The 16,784-nt window shown below is 39.1% G+C and overlaps 2 protein-coding genes across 3 annotated transcripts in view; both read right to left on the reverse strand.

Moving 5' to 3' along the window:
• Positions 1-698: 698 nt before the first annotated feature.
• On the reverse strand, positions 699-10,309 carry pdhb (pyruvate dehydrogenase E1 subunit beta). Its single transcript, XM_022219638.2, has 11 exons — positions 10,170-10,309; positions 10,014-10,073; positions 8,179-8,286; positions 6,727-6,789; positions 6,588-6,623; positions 5,377-5,567; positions 5,165-5,259; positions 3,963-4,073; positions 2,817-2,908; positions 2,593-2,734; positions 699-1,442 (listed from the first exon to the last, which is right to left on the reverse strand). Exons 1-11 carry the CDS (start codon positions 10,206-10,208, stop codon positions 1,297-1,299), a joined length of 1,083 nt encoding a protein of 360 aa, XP_022075330.2. The 5' UTR covers positions 10,209-10,309; the 3' UTR covers positions 699-1,296.
• Positions 10,310-10,648: 339 nt separating this feature from the next.
• The window catches only part of pxk (PX domain containing serine/threonine kinase), a 35,725-nt gene continuing 29,589 nt past the window's right edge, over positions 10,649-16,784 (reverse strand). Inside the window, exon 18 of one of the 2 annotated variants that reach the window (XM_051947901.1) lies at positions 10,649-16,046. In XM_051947901.1, the coding sequence (XP_051803861.1) occupies positions 15,847-16,046 (200 nt within the window). In that variant the 3' untranslated portion in view covers positions 10,649-15,846. The remainder of the gene's footprint in view (positions 16,047-16,784) is intronic. The other variant, XM_051947902.1, reaches the window with a different exon arrangement.

Genomic DNA, 16,784 nt, shown 5'->3' on the forward strand with positions numbered 1-16,784 from the left:
TTTTAAATTTATTTAACTTTCTTTTTACCAGGTAAGTTCATTGAGAACTGGTTCTCATTTTTAATAGTAACCTGGTATAACAGTGGCAACTAAATCCAGGCTTTAAATCATCAAAATCAGTTTCTCTGTATTCTCCATTTTAAAATTTTAAATTCTAAATGCATATATGTCTATTCATTTTTTCGTCTGTCAACCAAAATTTATTTGAATTAAAAAACTTTACTTATTCTGTCAAATATTAGTGTTTGACGTGTGATTAATCGCAATTTAGAATATTTTTTGCTGTCCCACCACTAGTTAACATACATTTATTTTAGTTGCAGCTAAACGGAGAAAAATTAGAAATTCAGCAAAAACAAATACCTTTTTTTTTTTAAAACTATAATCTGCATCAGGTCATTCAGCTCTTTCCATATTAACAGAAAATAAAAATCTTCAAAATAAGTGATTTTTTTGCTCATTTTTAGAATTTTTCACTCCCAGTTCAACACTTTCTGAAGCTTTACATGTCATTATAGTTCAAGTTTAGCAGCATATTTCTATTTTGCTGCATTTAAAAGCACTTTTAGCTATTTTTTTTTTGTGGTAAAACAGTTTTCCCATTATTTTTGGCCTCTGGTGTGACTTTTCTTGCACCAGAATCACCGTCTAACCATAAATATCCCCTATCAGTGAGGTTTGAAAGAAGGAAGGCAGCGTTTAAAGGACTGACAGGGTTTATTTCAGGTAACAGACTCGTTTACAGCCACAGAAACACCCACAGAGCCGCTGCAGCTACAATAAATATCGCTGTGTCCGAGAGACGATTAATAATCTGAATTAGACGTGTTCTGGTGGAAACAGGCAGAGGTTTATTAACAACTAAACTACAGAGAGCACAGTTTATAATTAAATAAACAAACACTTAGATTTTTAAGCAGTTATACTGAATATTAACTCCTTTTTTGAATTTACAAAAGAAAAAAAGCTCTAAATTAAGAACTTCATCCAAACAGTCTGGCGTTACGGTTTCAGGTCAAAAATATCTGGAAAATGGTGAAATAAATAAAACGTTTGATTGAAAGTCAGACGGAAGCTTTTCAGGAAGATAAAGAAGATAAATTTGGATTATTTTTCGTGCCACTCTTTAGTAGTTTGGTTGTCGTTAAACTTCCACATGGGACCAGCCTTCGGTGATAAAATCCCGAACCCTTAAAGTTGTGCGTTTCTTCGACCAACATCTGGCTGGAAAACGGAGGAGTGTTTTTCTAGCGGAACATTTTCTTGGTATTTACAACGTGGGCTGGACGTTCTTCTTCAGACGTTCAGGGTCTTTTTCACGGAGAAAATGATGTCTTTGATCTGCGGCAGGCTGTGGTCCTCCAGGATTTTAGCGTACGGCATCGGGATGTCGACGCCCGTTACCCTGGTAACCGGAGAGTCCAGGTAGTTGAAGGCGGGACCTGGAAACGAGAGGCCCATCAATCAATAACTGATTAATCATTCAAATTAGGTAGCTAAAAACTGCAGATAAAGTCTGAAAAATAAGTGAAAACGTTCGGAAAAAACTGCTGAAAACGCCTCGAAAAATACAAAGCACACCTAAATACACAGTACTTACTTATCCACCTCCATCCTGAAGGACCTCACCCACCCTGCACACAAACACTTCAACCTTCTCCCTTCAGAACCTCTGACCTGCTAGTAATCTGAAATAACTACTGTAGCAGTAATTACTGCACATATCAGTGGTAGAAACACTGATGGAGGGGAGGAAGACGAGTCGAGCCTTGTTTCTAGAAAACCATGGAAGAACTTGAAGGTTCAGAATCAGAGTCTGACCCACTTCCTGTAGTTTCTGAGAAACATGGGTTAAGCTTTGTGTTTTCTTGATATCATTTCTGGAAATTTCTTTGTAATTCTGGACCTTTTTCAAGTCATTTTGGACACATTTTGCTCAATTTGGGAAGATTTTTGTCATTTCTGAAAACTATAGTTTAATTCTGGACAGAATTTTTGCAATTGTGGATCATTTTCAAGTCGTTTTAGACAAATTTTTGAGTCATTTTGGATGATTTTTAAAGCATCTTCTGCAAATTTATTGTCATTCTGGATCATTTTAAATCATTTCAGTGAAATTCTGACTGATTTTGAATCATTTTCATGTCATTCTGAACAAATTTTTATCGTTGAGATCATTTCTGGACAATTTTCTGTAAATCTGGATCATTTTCAAGTCATTTTGAATAGTTTTAGATCATTTTTGTAGCATCTTGTAGCACCATAAGTGTTTGGAAGCAGAGTGGTCTGACCTACTTTCTGTAGTTTTGGGAGAAAAATGGGTTCAAAGTTTTGTGTTTTCCAGAATGATCTAACATAACTAAGGACATATTTGGGTTGTGGGTTTAGATCAGTTTACCACTAAAATCTAGACCATAAAATACGACACTACTGCCGCAAAAACACAACAGGAGCAAACAGAAAAGACAGAATTTGAGGCTTAAACTTGTAAACCAGCAGCGACTGAGCACTGTGATGAATATTCAGCTCCTGAATCTTAACATCCTCGTCTGGATGACAAACGTCTCCCTGAAGCCGTGAGTCGGTCGTTACCTTCCATGATCCTGGCGCAGATCTCTGCTCCGACTCCAAACTGAGGCCAGCCGCCCTCCACCGTCACCAGGTGGTTGGTCTTCATCAGGCTGGCCTCGATGCTCTCCACGTCCATCGGACGGATGGTGCGGAGGTTGATCACCTGAAGGACAACGACAGGAAGCGGTGAACGGCTGAGCTTCGGCTGAGGACGGACTCAGGTATCAACAGCCCAGTCTCTTTACCTCACACTCGATCCCCTCCTTAGTGAGGACGGCGGCGGCGTCCAGACAGTAACCCACAAACCGAGAGTGAGACACCAGAGTGACGTGGGTTCCTGAAACACAGGAGAGGAAGAGGAAATGAAGAGGAGGAAGAGGAAGAAAAGAAGAGGAAGAAGAAGTAGAAGAAAGCAAGAAAGGAAGCAAGAGGAGAAAGGAGAGCAGAAAGGAGCAAAAGAAGACAGAGGAAAAGAAGAAAAGAAGAAAAATGAGAAGTAGAAGAAGAGGAAGAATAAGTAGAAGTAGTAGAGGAAAAGAAGTATGAGACGTAAGAGGAAGAAGAAAAAGAAGAAAACAGGAAGAAGAAGAAGAAGATGGATGAAAAAGAAGTATGAGAAGAAAAACAAAAACAGGAAGAAGTAGAAGAAAATGAAGCATAGCAAGAAAAAGAGGCAGACGTAGGGGGAGAAGAAGAAAAACAAGAAGAAAAGCAGAAGTAGAAGAAGTAGAAATAGAGGAAGAAAAGAAAAACGAAGAGGAAGATGTAGAAGAAAAAACAGGTAGAAGAAGGACCAGAAGACGATGAAGAAGTAGAGCAAGAAGAAAACAAGCAGAAGAAGTAGAAGAGGAAGAAGAAAAGTTGAGAAACAACAAACGTACAGATTCAGACGTTCTTGTCTCCTTTACACCAACATCTCCTGTTTGCCCTCAAATATATGGAAACTATCAGGATTATTTTACAGATTAATCTGGAAATATTTCTACCTAAACGTTCTTCCATCTCAAATGATTCACCTGAAACTTTATCATAAATGGATATTAGAACAGATCTGAGCTCATTTCTGTGTAAAATCTCAGCAGGTTTTATCCTCACATTGAAACTTGATCCTGTTTGAACAACATCTGAGGAAACATTAAAGATAAAAGTCAAACAGTCGGATGTTTGTATTAACGTTGGTTTAGAGCAGAGAAAGTGGAACATGGCCTCCTCCAGAGAGCAGAGCATTATGGGATGTCGTAGCCTCAGGGATGTATTCAGTCTGTGTACATCGTCACCTTCAGAGTTCTTTAGTTCCTCAGTTTAACCTGCAGGAGTTCTTCAGGGACTGAATCAGGGTGACGTCTTTCCGTCTAATAAGTCGGTCTGATCCGGTCTGATCCGGTTCCTACCTGCTCTCTCCACCTTGGCCTTGCCGATAGGAATGGTGAAATCTTTGGACTGTGCCTCCTCGGACATCTCAAAGGGAACTCCGTACAGCAGCTCGTTCTCCAGGAAAACCACTGCAGCAACAACACAAAAAAGGTTTAATAACGACCGGATAGAACGACTGACTGTTACCTGAAAGACGAACATTTACATTCTACCGTTACAACTCATGTCTGCTCACATCTAAGACAGACTTCAGGAAAAGCTTTTTAACCCTCTAAGACCTGCCACCAGGCTATATTCTTACATTTTTACAGACTGCAATGCTATTTTTGTGGAGTATTTTTATTTGCTTTACATCAATACAACCCTTATATCCCACGTTGTAATAATACGTTTTGACTTAGGTCTTAACTACTACAATAAATTGCTTATAAGTGAAATAAACCTAAAAAAATTAAAATAGCTTGTTTTTTTTCCACATATATGCCAAACAGAAACAGCATGGCTGTATCCCGTGGTCTCCTTTATAAACATGTTTGTTATGTGAGCTTTAGTGTGTATTTTTACAAACCCATCACTGCGACCAAAAAGCGCTCTGAGCCCTGGAGAATGTGTGAAATATTACTGCAACTCACCACATTTTATGTGCAAAAAGAATCATAGATCTGCTTCCAAATCATGATTGGAACTGAGAACCAGTGCTCAACTAACTTAGCTGGTAAAATAAAGGTTAAATAAATGAATCTACTGCCGATCTAAAATGAATATGTAACCGCAGCGGTACGCTGGGCTCTGTAGGTTTATCCAACTTCACAATGCTGAAACCACTTCTGTCGTAGTTCTGTCTGATGAGCTGATCTCTACGATATAAAATCACTTTATCACCCTCTGAGGTGTTTGAAAGACGTGTTATCTTTAAAAAAAAAACACTTAAATTACAACATTTATCAGCCAGAAAGTGTAAAAACAGAAAGAACGTGCTTGAACTATTCATCCATGATGCACAGAAACCGTACAAATCTGAGCTTCGGGTTGTGATAGTTTATAAAAATCACTTTATTCTACATGTGTAAATTAAAAATTCACCATAAATAACCCATTTGTTCTTTAACAAGCAAAATAATTCTGCACTTTTTACCCCAAACATTAATCTATCAGTGACTTAACTGTGACAAACGGTCACATTATAAAAATCCTCTTCTTTTACAGCTGAATCACTCACCGGGGTTGTCGTCTCTGATGGCCGACTTCAGCAGACCTTTGGCATCTTCTGAGTTCCAGGGACTGACCACCTTCAGACCCGGACAGTGAGCGTACCTGAGGACAAACAACCACCTCTGATTAACAGCAGCTCTCTTTCTTTGTAGAAGCTTAGGTCTTCATCTTTGCCTCCTGCACTGACAGCTGAGGGACACGTGGTGGAAGTGAACGCACCACGCAGCGAAGCACTGTGAATGCTGAGCAGCGACGCCGGCCGACGCCCCGTTGGGTCCTCTGAAGACGATGGGCACCGCCTGCAGGCCGGCAGACATGTAGCAGGTCTTAGCTGCAGAGTTGATGACCTGGTCGATGGCTTGCATGGAGAAGTTGAAGGTCATGAACTCGCAGATGGGTCTGAGGCCGGCCTGAAGGGAATAAAGAATGCAGATGTGGAATCTGGGTTCATTCTGGATCATTTCTGATCATTGGAGAGAAATTCTGACTGGTTTTGGATCATTTTCCAGTCATTTTAGACGATTTTCAAGCCATTCTGAACAAATTTAAATCATTTTAAATCATTTCTGGAGAATTTTCTGTAATTAAGGATCATTTTTGAAGCATTTTGGTCAATAATGGTTCAGAAGCAGAGTGGTCTGAACCACTTTCTGTCATTTTTAAGAAAAATGGGTTCAAAGTTTTGTGTTTTCCTGATTGGTCCAACATTCACTGTAACGATGCATTCGGGTTGTGGGTTTAGATCAGTTAAATATAAATAAAATCTAGACCATAAAATATTACAGAAATTATATAAAATTCAGGTTTTTGTTGGTTAGACCGCTCTGCTTCTAACAACCTCGTGTCATTCTGCAAGTTTTCAGTCATTTTTGTAATAATTTTCACTTCTTCCTGAATAAATTTAAGTCATTTTGGACAATTTTTGAGTCATTTTGGGAAGATTTTTGTCATTTCTGACAACTTTTGTGTAATTCTAGACAAATTTTCTGCAATTTTGGATAATTTTCAAGTCATTTTAAACTAATTTTCAGTCATTTTGGATGATTTTTAAAGCATCTTGGATCAATTTAGTGTCATTCTGGAAATTTTCAGTCATTCTGGATCATTTTTAATTATTTTAGAGAAATTCTGACTGATTTTGGATGATTTTTTCAATCAATTCAGACGATTTTCATGTCATTCTGAACAAATTTGCATCATTTTGGATAATTTTCAAGTCATTATGACCTCTGCATGAATCTCAGACTCTGAAGGAGGATCTTTTCGTTTCATGATGGATTCTGTTTTTTTCCCAATTTACACTCCGCCATAATAGGAAATTATCTGATCAAATCTTATCTCAGATGAGTTCCAAACAGCTGATCACAAACATGGCGGTAATCTGAGGCTGCTGAATTCAGGTTTTGGCGTTCAGATGAATAAAAACTCACCATGGCGGCTCCGACTGCGATGCCAGCGAACCCCATCTACACCAGAGAGACACCAAGAACACCAGGCGAGGAACGTTTATCGTGTTTTATGAGATTCAGGTTTGTGCACAAAAAAAACCACAACATGTCGGCGTCTCACCTCTGAGATGGGAGTGTCGATGATGCGTTTGTCTCCGTACTTCTTCCACAGGCCTCTGCTCACCTGAAACACAGAGATCGTAACGAGAACAAGCTTCAGAGAGCTTCACATAATTCAGTGTTTTAACCCTCTGAATTACAGATTCTAGACATTTTTACTCCCGTCGCATTTTTCTTCACTGAGGCCTCATTTTTAACTGCGATAGAAAGTCCTGCACCTCTATGGAAACAGAACAAAGACAAGCCCCTAAATGTTGTTCGAGGTTTTATTGTGGCGCTTTAATAATTCAGATGTGTAAAATAAAGTGAAGTTGATGAAATATCACGACTTTAAGCTTAGGTTTTGGTTCATTTTTCTGCTAAATGAAGCATCACAGATGATTGGTTTGAGAACTGACTCAGAAATGTTTCCTGAGCAGAGTAAGAAAAACACAAACATAAAAAACAAAAGTTGAATTTCTTTAAATGCTTATTTTACAAAAAAAACGGGAATCGACACATCCAACATTTCCAAGTGTTCACAGATGTTAGAAAAAGCAGAGCTCCAGATCCAACAGATAAGTTACAACTCACAGTTTTTATTCACCAAAGAGTGCAGAATTTTTAGCTTCTTGCAGAATCTTTTGATGGTAAATGCTGTATTTTTAAAGGAGGCATGTAGATTAAGGTGATTTAGAAACAGAACGTCACACATGATGAGTTCAAGGACTGTCGGAAAGCTAAAAATCCACCTATTCTCTTTATTTTTTACAGCTTCTGGATCTGACAAATTGTGCGACGTTACAGTTTTTTTAAAAAGACAGTTTAAGGACCGTCAGAAAGATGAAAATCTGACAAATTCACTTCACCGTTTCTGGTTCTGACAAATGGGGAAATTGTGGAGATTTTTTTTTTAAGATGAAGGGTTTCAAGCCTGTTGGTGATTTTTGGGAGTCAGAGGGTTAAAGGACAATCATGGACATAAAAAACCTTAACTAGACACTCCATCGTTAGCTCATCTGCCTTTCCTATGTTTTAACATGATGCTAAGAAGTTCACTAATGATGAGCTGCAGTCTGTTACATCGATAATAAGAATAATAATAAACTAGAGAGCGCAGCACTCCTCCAAGGCCGTCTATTCCCCCACATGGCATTCAGCTTATTTTGTAGAAATGCAGCTTTTGTTTATTAGCTATTGTTGGTCAGTCTGTGGTGTCCTGATTTCTGCCACGGATTTTTTCATACGTCAGAATAGATACGACGACGGAGCAGCCTTGGAGGAGCACCGTGTTCTCTGAGCGCTTTTCTGAAATTAATTGATTACAGATTTCTGACACAGTTAAGAAAACAGTTTAAAATCTGCATCCACAGTAAGAATGGACTAACAAGGAGGCGGGTTTGCTGGACTTTTCCCCCTTAAATAGACTCAAATAAAGCAGGCAGTGCAGATTAAAGAGGCTGAACGTCCTCACCTTGTAGGCGCCGTCGTACTGAGCCACCTCCTCACCCATCAGAAACACCCGCTCATCCCTCTCCAGCTCCTCGTCCATCGCCTGGTTCAGGGCATCACGAACAGTCACCTGATGACAAAAACGTTCTACTTATTTCCTGTCACATCACTATAAACTCAGCTATAAATCCTGTTTCATACTAAATTGCTCTTGGATGTAACGTGAAGTCTGTCTGGACCTCACAGCAGGATCATTTAATTCAATTCCAAGGCACGTACAACATCTGGACAAAGAACAACAACAACTGTACAACAGTAGCAGCAGCCAGAAGGATAATGACAAGAAATGGAGGCACATTTGAATTTTACTGAAATGTTGTGGGAACATTTAAACCTGGCAGCACATGTGAGAAAACTCAAAATATATTCAAAATATTACTATTTTTAAACAAATGAATGAAAAAGCTAATTATCCTGGTGGTATTGTTTAAGTATAACTTCGTCTTTAGGCACTATATCTAACATTTCTTTTTTTTTAAATGATTAAAAATAGACTCTTATTTCCATATAAGGAGAGTGAAATAAAAGCAAAAGTCAGTATCTACTTTTGTCTCGAATTCAAAGAGCTCAAGAAGAAGAAAAACAACTTTTACCCCACTGTTTGCATATTTTAGAGGGCAGTGTGTGCTTCTATCTATTTCCTTTTTCTTATATATTTCCCACATTGTTTACATAATAATTTGAAGTGTTTTGACGTTTTTGGTCTCAAATGCAATTCCTCTAACGGATGGGACAGTTGGGGTGTATTTTGTCTTTTTTGCTCACTTAATAGATCTCATTCCTTAATTAGAGGAGTGAAATTGCTTCTATTTGTCCCATTTATCTTTCACATACGTTGTGTTTACACATTAAAAATTCAAAATGATAAACAATGGGACCAAACCTACAGCAACTAATCAATTATCAGCTATTAGATTAACTATTTTGATGACCGATTAATCAGTAATAGTAGTTGAGTATTCTGCAAGAGAAAAAAAAAGTGAATATTTTCTGATCTGTTCCCTCCTGTGTGGCAGGAAACTGAATATCTTCATCTTTATTTATTCATTTACCTTTATATAACCAGAAAGTCCCACTGAGATTAGAAATATCTTTTAAACTGAAGACCTGGTCTTTGGGTTGTTGGTAAAATAAGATATTAGAGGACGTTATCTGAGGATTTTGGAATTATTAACCCAGATTTTTCACAATTTTCTCACATTTTCTAGACCAACCAGCTAATTAAATAACCCAGAACAGTGACTGTAGGTTGCATCCCGAGTTGGGAACATTTTCTAGATTGTTTTTGAGATTTTTTTTCTAGTCCAAACTCTGTTGATGAACACTTTCACCAAAAAAATATGAAAAAAAAACAAAACAGTTGAAGTATTTCTCAGACTTTCCTGTGCTGACTGAATGCGTTTGCTAATTTTGCAGATTTAGATGAACATCCTTCATATTTTTTGTAAGAAAATAACTGTAAACAGCACACACAGGTTGACAAATGTATGTTTTTCTTTACTCCAACCAGCTGAAGTCACCAGTTTATCCTCTACGGTGATTTCTGTAAATATTATCCAACATCCGTCACCGCAGGGCGGGTTGACCTGATGTGACAGCCCGCATCTCTGCTCAGTGACCGCACTACTGAACAACCTCTAAAACTTATTAACAACCGGGTAACAGCTAGTTTAACCAGGTAACCACTGACTAGGACAGCTGTCAGCTTCACGTTGTCCTTACAAACTGGAGTTAAAACAACAAAACAACACGCAGGCAGCATGTCTTTAGCCTGCTAGCTGCTAGCTGCTAACTGACCTGCGCCGCGACCGGAGCGCTCTTGTGAAACTCCCGCTGGCCCAGAGCCGACACGGCTTTCTGCAGGAAGACAGCGAGACAGAGGTGCCATTAACGACTTTATTATTCAACAAAAACACAAAAATATCACAAAACAGTTCAGAAAGAAGCGGTTACCTTTCCTGAGCGGAGAAAGCACCTCAGCGACGCCGCCATCTTCAAGCTGTCCTCTGCCGGAGAGTGGGCGAGGCCTCTGGTGAAGCGACGAGGTTTCGACCAATCAGAGCTGCAGGTCACACGTCGCACAGATGGTGTCACAACGCAGAGCCAATCATAGCGGTTCGGAGGCGGAACAAACTGCAAGGGAGGAAAGAGAAACGAAGAGTCCAAGGACACCGATCCGCAGCCTGCATGTATGGAAGATCAATCCTACCAAGAAAACATTGACTTAAATAATGATTCAGACTTTGCTAGCATAAAGCAGTGTTTATCATATTTTACTAAAATGTTACATTCATTTCTATTATTTCAAATATTTAATTCTGGAGTGACCCTGTTTGGTTTCAGTTTTTATCAGGGCATTTTCATTCTTTCATGCATTCATGATGCTTTCAATGACCCACGCAGTGCAATAAACACTCTCAATGCTCCCGAACCATTTTTTAATCAAATATTTATTGATACAGGAATCATTTTATCACAGCAGCGTTGATTTTTTTTATTTCCATGTTGATGAAGACTTTTTGCAGCTGCAGCACATACATTCCTAAAACCTGCAGATTTCAGAGCGTTTTCACACCAAACTAATAAGACACTGCCTCTGAGGTTATTCTGCAAACTGTTTTCATGAACACAAAACACACCACTGGACTGGTCATCCACCCCTCTAAAGTGCTGCAGAGAGACATTCTCATATGATTTAAAGACCGTTGGCATCGGGCCGGATTGCACTGAATAATAAAGACTGATTTGAGCTCGGAGCGCCAAAACTTGGTTTTATAGTGATCTGCAGGCTGCAGGATTCACCCGAATTCAATATTCCCAACAATATCGGCTCCAGCAGCTGCTCTGTTCGCCAACACTCCAGCACACAGCAGGTCAGGTGAACTCAAAAACTCAAGTTAAAAGTATACAGTTATTAGTGTGGGTACAGAGTTGTAATCCCAAGAAGGTTTTTAATCTCAAAGTACTCAAAAATACATAATTTTGACAGATCTTTGAAACTAAAGTAAGACTTCCACAAACCAGACTTGTTTATACAGAACCATCGGACTGAGATCCGATGAGTCTGGAGGTTGAATCAACACCTTGAACTTCTTGAATCTTCCCTAAACAATATTTGTTTGAGAATAATCCTGCTGTTGGCGAAAATTGCAGCAACGAAAGGGTGATTATGGTCTGCAGAAATGCCTAGGTGTCAAAGTAACATCTATATGAATGCAGGACTGAAGGTTTTCCAGCAGAACAGTCGTGTTGTGTTTTTGATGGACAAATGGATGATTGGTACCACTGACCAGTATATATATATATATATATAAAATAAAAATCTGTAGCCGGCTAGTTTACCTTAGCATAAATACTGGATCCAAGTGTTTTAGCAAGATCTAAACCACAAATTAAACAGGCTGGATCTCATTTTATTATTTCGTTTCTGTTTGGCAGCTTTGTGGGTTTTTTTTTCAGGTTGATCTCTGCAAAGTGTTTAGTTAATTTCCATTTGTTGCACCAAGCTAAGCTAATTAGCTGTAATTGTATTTTAAGCAGGAGACTTCTGCATACAAATGAACACTCAAGCCAGATAAATCTCTCTATATATGTTTCAGTATATCTGGGTTTTAACTCTGGTGTCTGTGGTGAGATTCCTGCACTGGTGCAACAGTAGCGACGTGATTTAGACCAACCAGTAGTGACTGGCTTTTATGGAGCTGAGAAAGGCAACAAGGAGCATGATGGGAAAACCTAAGAAGTGCCAACTAAAGGTTTCCGATGCACCAGATAAGGAAAAAAAAAACTATCCAAAGAAGGCATATGTCATAATTGGGCATCAACAATGTTTGTGTAATGACTCTCACTGCCAGCAGGGGGAGACAAAAGATTGGCACTGCAGGTTTAACAAACATAGAAAGAAAGCAGATAAGCGTCTTTCTGAAAATGTTCTGAAAACTATTCCTTTAAGACTCAGTTTGCATCTTGAAATTAAATATTTAACTATGGCAAACAAACTCACAACAAAGTCCATTTAGTAGATTTTTATGAAGCTATGGATCGACCTCACGGAATATCTTCATGAAACAGATCATGTGTTACGACCAAAACCTCCAGAGCTGCTTTTACAAGGACCCTGATTTGATTTGTTTACAGTTTAAATGTCAAGATCTTCAAAATAATTGGACGAAACTTGATCTGGATTTTTGTTTTTCCTCCAAAACTAAGATTTGACATTGAACGGCGAAGAAAAAAAGCTAAGCGATGTCGTTTTTCGTATCATTGCAGATGGAATATTTTTTAAACTGTCGGTCAAATTAGACAATCCAAAGACGCCCCAGTGACGACACTCTTATCTTACAGGCTAACGGATTATTGTAAAATACCACGTAAAGCTGTGTGCTGAAGCGTTAGCATCCTCACCACCAGAGCTCCTTACATATATCATCGGCACCATATTGTCAAATACGATAAAACAAAATAAACATTCAGACTTCCGTAGGCACAGCGACCCACATGGCACAATAAAATAAACAAATCTCACTTTGACAGACATTAAAACACAAATGAATTAAAACAAAATAAAAATATCAGCAACCTGGGTGTGAGATTAACCCTGAACGGCGTCACATGAAGGCAGACGGAGCTCTGTGGAGGGTTCAAGTGTTCTCTAGTGTTCCTGTCAGCTGAGATTTAACCAAATGCAGAACAAGGATGTGACTGGTTTCCTTCTTTATACGTCTCTGAGGACTTTACCAGATTTCTGATTTTTTTACATCATATTACTGCAGGTCTGAGCAGGAACGGTTTCAAAGTCGTGAATCTCATCGGACAAATGAGCTTTATGTCGTATCTTTCAGATTCTAGTTACTTAGAAACCGTCAAACCGTAAAGTCCAAGTCCAGAAACTGGGTCGGTGTTGCTTCCCTCCTCCAAATTCTGTTTACCTATTTGTTTTTTGAGTCCAAACAACAATTTGGGCTGCATTTTGAGATTTTCATGTTTTCTGAGGTGACAAATTTTGGATTTTCACCTTCAAAAAAACTTCGTCTCATTGGGGAACCCATTTAAAAGCTTCAACAGCTTCAGAAACATAAAATTTGAGCTCCTACCAATGAATCCACATCACTAATGTGTCAGAATAACTCAAAACTGGACCCTTGTCTTGCCAAACTTGCTACACATCAGATTCTACCAATTTTAGAGACGTCCAAAGTTGACTGTGTTTTTAATTTTAAAGATGGATCCATCCTTATAAATATATACACTTGCATGAACTTTCTGGAAGCCCAATACCACCTTCGATTGAAAACTTATCACTTTTACCATTTTCAAGAGTCAATAATTTAAAATATGTTCTTTATTGGAGCCATTTAATCATTTAGATCTGCTGAAATCTATTCTGTCTAAATTCTCACTAAATTTCATGGCTGTAGGAGTTTTATTTCTGTAGATATTGAACCCTTAAAATGGTTTTCTGGTAAGATATCACAAATAAAATAGTCTACAGCTGAAACAAATGATTGAATGGCTCCAGCAGAGGGTAAATGTGAAATTACTGGCCCATGAAAATGGGAAAAAAGTGGAAAATTTCTAAACAAGAGTGATACTGTGGTGCCTGAAAGTCCCTGTAAGTGCATATATATATATATATATATATATATATATATATATATATATATATATATATACGGATGGATCCATCCTTCCTACTAAAAATACAGACTTTGGTTGACATTTCACCAGCTTTTGAGGCTTCTACCAGCAGTAGAATCAACATGTTCAGTTAGTTCAACAGGTAACACTGAAAGCTGATACTCTCTTAATGGCATCGCTGGTTTCTAAAATCTGGTCCTTCAGTTGGTTCCATTGCTTAGGACTCGGAGATACCATGTTTCATCTCCCCTTCCTGGTTCATCTGGTACTCTCCGATGTCAGTAGGACTTTAAACATTGACTATAACGTACTGTTGACCGTAGGAAGTTTTCATAGCAACTGAACTGAAATCGACGGCTTCTGGGACAGAAGGAAACCTGATTAAAAATGACTCAATCTGCAGTATGTGATTTGAAGTTAATAGGCTCAACAAAAAAAAAAAAAGCAGCAGTATGCGTCTTAAAACGTTTACAGGCCAGTGGAAAACAGAAAGTTTCATTCTGCTGCACAGAAGCTAAGCCTTCCATACTGCTAGTCATTCTTTTATTAACCTCCTGCTGCAGTCGCTGGTAGAGAACTCCATCATTTCTGATTAATTTCACACCCAAAACACAACCAAAACCCATCTGCTCGTCGCTCAGCTGTAATATTTTCTTCAGTAAAATTAACCTGAACATCTCCTGAATTCGTACGGCTTTAATACCGGATGGGGTTTATATTCTGATTGCTTATATCCTTCTTTAATGAGGCATCTATCAAACAAGATTTACAAAAAATTGGGGCAAAAAATTACGACTTTTTTGGCGTTTCTGTGCTGTATTAATACTCGGAGTTGGGGGATAAAACGTCAGAAGAGACGCAACAAGATGATTAAATGAAAACCAACAGTTTTCTATCCGCTCCACACAGACGATGTTTTTATCTTTTCTGTGGTCGTTTAAGTCGCATGTGATTCCTTAAATCCGTCCGTCTCCACTGCGTTTTTATAGACAAACCGGCTAATAGTTAATGTTTTTACATTTTCCCCTCTTTTCTTTTTTCATGTGCAAATAGAAAGTGTGCAAACAAACACTTGGATGAAAGCGCACGTTAATGTAGCTTCGTTTTTTTTAGCTGCTTCATGGAATCTTCTGCTACTTTCAGACAAAAACGTGGACGTTCTTCGTGTTCATAACTGAGACAAACGCAGGACAGAAGAAGAGCAGGCGGGACTACAACTCACCTGTTCAGATGGACACGCTGCAACTAAAACCCTCCTCATCAAGTCAGTTTTGTCTGTATTTGAGTAATAAAATAAATCTCCAGTTTGGTGAGAGCAATGTGAATCTACTTGCAAGTACGTCCAACTTCAAGTTTTAACATTTTTTCTTTAAATATAACAACTTCCCTCGTTTCTTTCTGATTATTTCTGGAAAATTGCAAAATAAAGACTCTGATTTCCGTCAAAACGCTGCACTGGCAGATTGTTTTGCTCTTTTTGATGATTTTGGGACTTTAATACAGACAGAAATGACTTATTGATGGTCATTTTATTTGCAGTGAAACAGTCTCAGCAGAGTTCTCAGACTACAAGCCAAAGGTCAGAGATGATTTCAAAGAAGGGAAGCTGCAGTTCGGCCCGGTCTGTCTGCTCAGCGTCGATTCAAGCTGAACTTAACATCCACAGCAGCTCCAGAGTTTCATAATCCCCACGTTCCACCGCTGCGTTTATGAGCCCAAAGAACAGAAGAAGTGAAGCCAGCGGAGGACCAGAAGAAACAAGATCATCATATTCAGCTTGGAAGCTGTTTCTTAAACTCGAAGAGTGTTTGAAAGGGAGGACGTTTCCCACCCGTCCTCGCGTCTCTTCAACCACAGCAACAGATTGAAAACAAAAACTTAAAAGCAGAAAAAGCGGGAACAGCGATAAAACCTAAAAATGGTACTTGGACTTTTTTTTTTCCATTAGTGATTCGTTTTCACATCTCGGGGAGGTCCGGATCGGTGGACGGGGTCAGATGACGGGTTGGCTTCGGTCAACGGTGTCGGCCTTCTTCAGTTTGCCTTTACTGAAGCTCTGGATGGAGCTCAGCAAGGCGGCGCGACCTCCTCCTGCTCCGTCAGAGGACTGAGGAAGAGGAGGAGGAGAGGAAGAGTCCAGCATAGCAGGAGGAGGGGGAGGTGGTGGAGGTGGAGGAGGAGCAGCATGAGATCCTGGATGCAAGAGAGAGGAACGAAGGAGGAAGTGTTAGAAAACAACAGTTAATGGTCACATTTACAGCGACCGTAAAAGTATTCACCCCTCAGTGGTGGTTTTTACTTTTATTGCTTTTCAACAGTCAAGAAAATTTGGCTTTTTGGACAAGAATTTAACCAAAAAAGATTAAACGATTGCATAAATATTCACTCAATTCAACTCAGGTGCAGCCAGTCGGTGCTAGAAGTCATAATTAGTGAAACAAAGATGATCTGAGGTCAGTGAATGAGTCTCAGTAATTGTAGATTAAAGACTCCTGTATCTGAAGGTCCAGTCTCTGGTGGATCAGAACTTCTGGATAGAACTACACCATGAAGACTAAAGAACACTCCAAGAAACTCTGAGAAAAGGTTGTTGAAAAGCATCAGTCAGGACGATACAAGAACATTTAAAGTTCCTGAAGATCTCCTGGAGTCCAGTTAAATCCATCATTAAGAAATGGAAGGAAGATGGAACATGAATAAATCTGACTAGAGCAGGACGTCCTCAAGACCTGAGAGACCGAGAAGAAAGAGACTGGAGAGGAAGGCCACCAAGTCACCACCAGTCTTCATGGTGTAGTTCTATCCAGGAGTACAGATCCACCAGAGAATGGACCTTCAGATACCGGAGTCTTTATTCCACAATCACTGAGCTCAGATCATCTTGATTTCACCAACTGTGACTTCTAGAACCAACTGGCTGCACCTGTGTTC

This window comes from Acanthochromis polyacanthus, chromosome 5 (genome assembly GCF_021347895.1).
Source record: "Acanthochromis polyacanthus isolate Apoly-LR-REF ecotype Palm Island chromosome 5, KAUST_Apoly_ChrSc, whole genome shotgun sequence".
NCBI classification, from domain to species: Eukaryota; Metazoa; Chordata; class Actinopteri; family Pomacentridae; genus Acanthochromis; species Acanthochromis polyacanthus.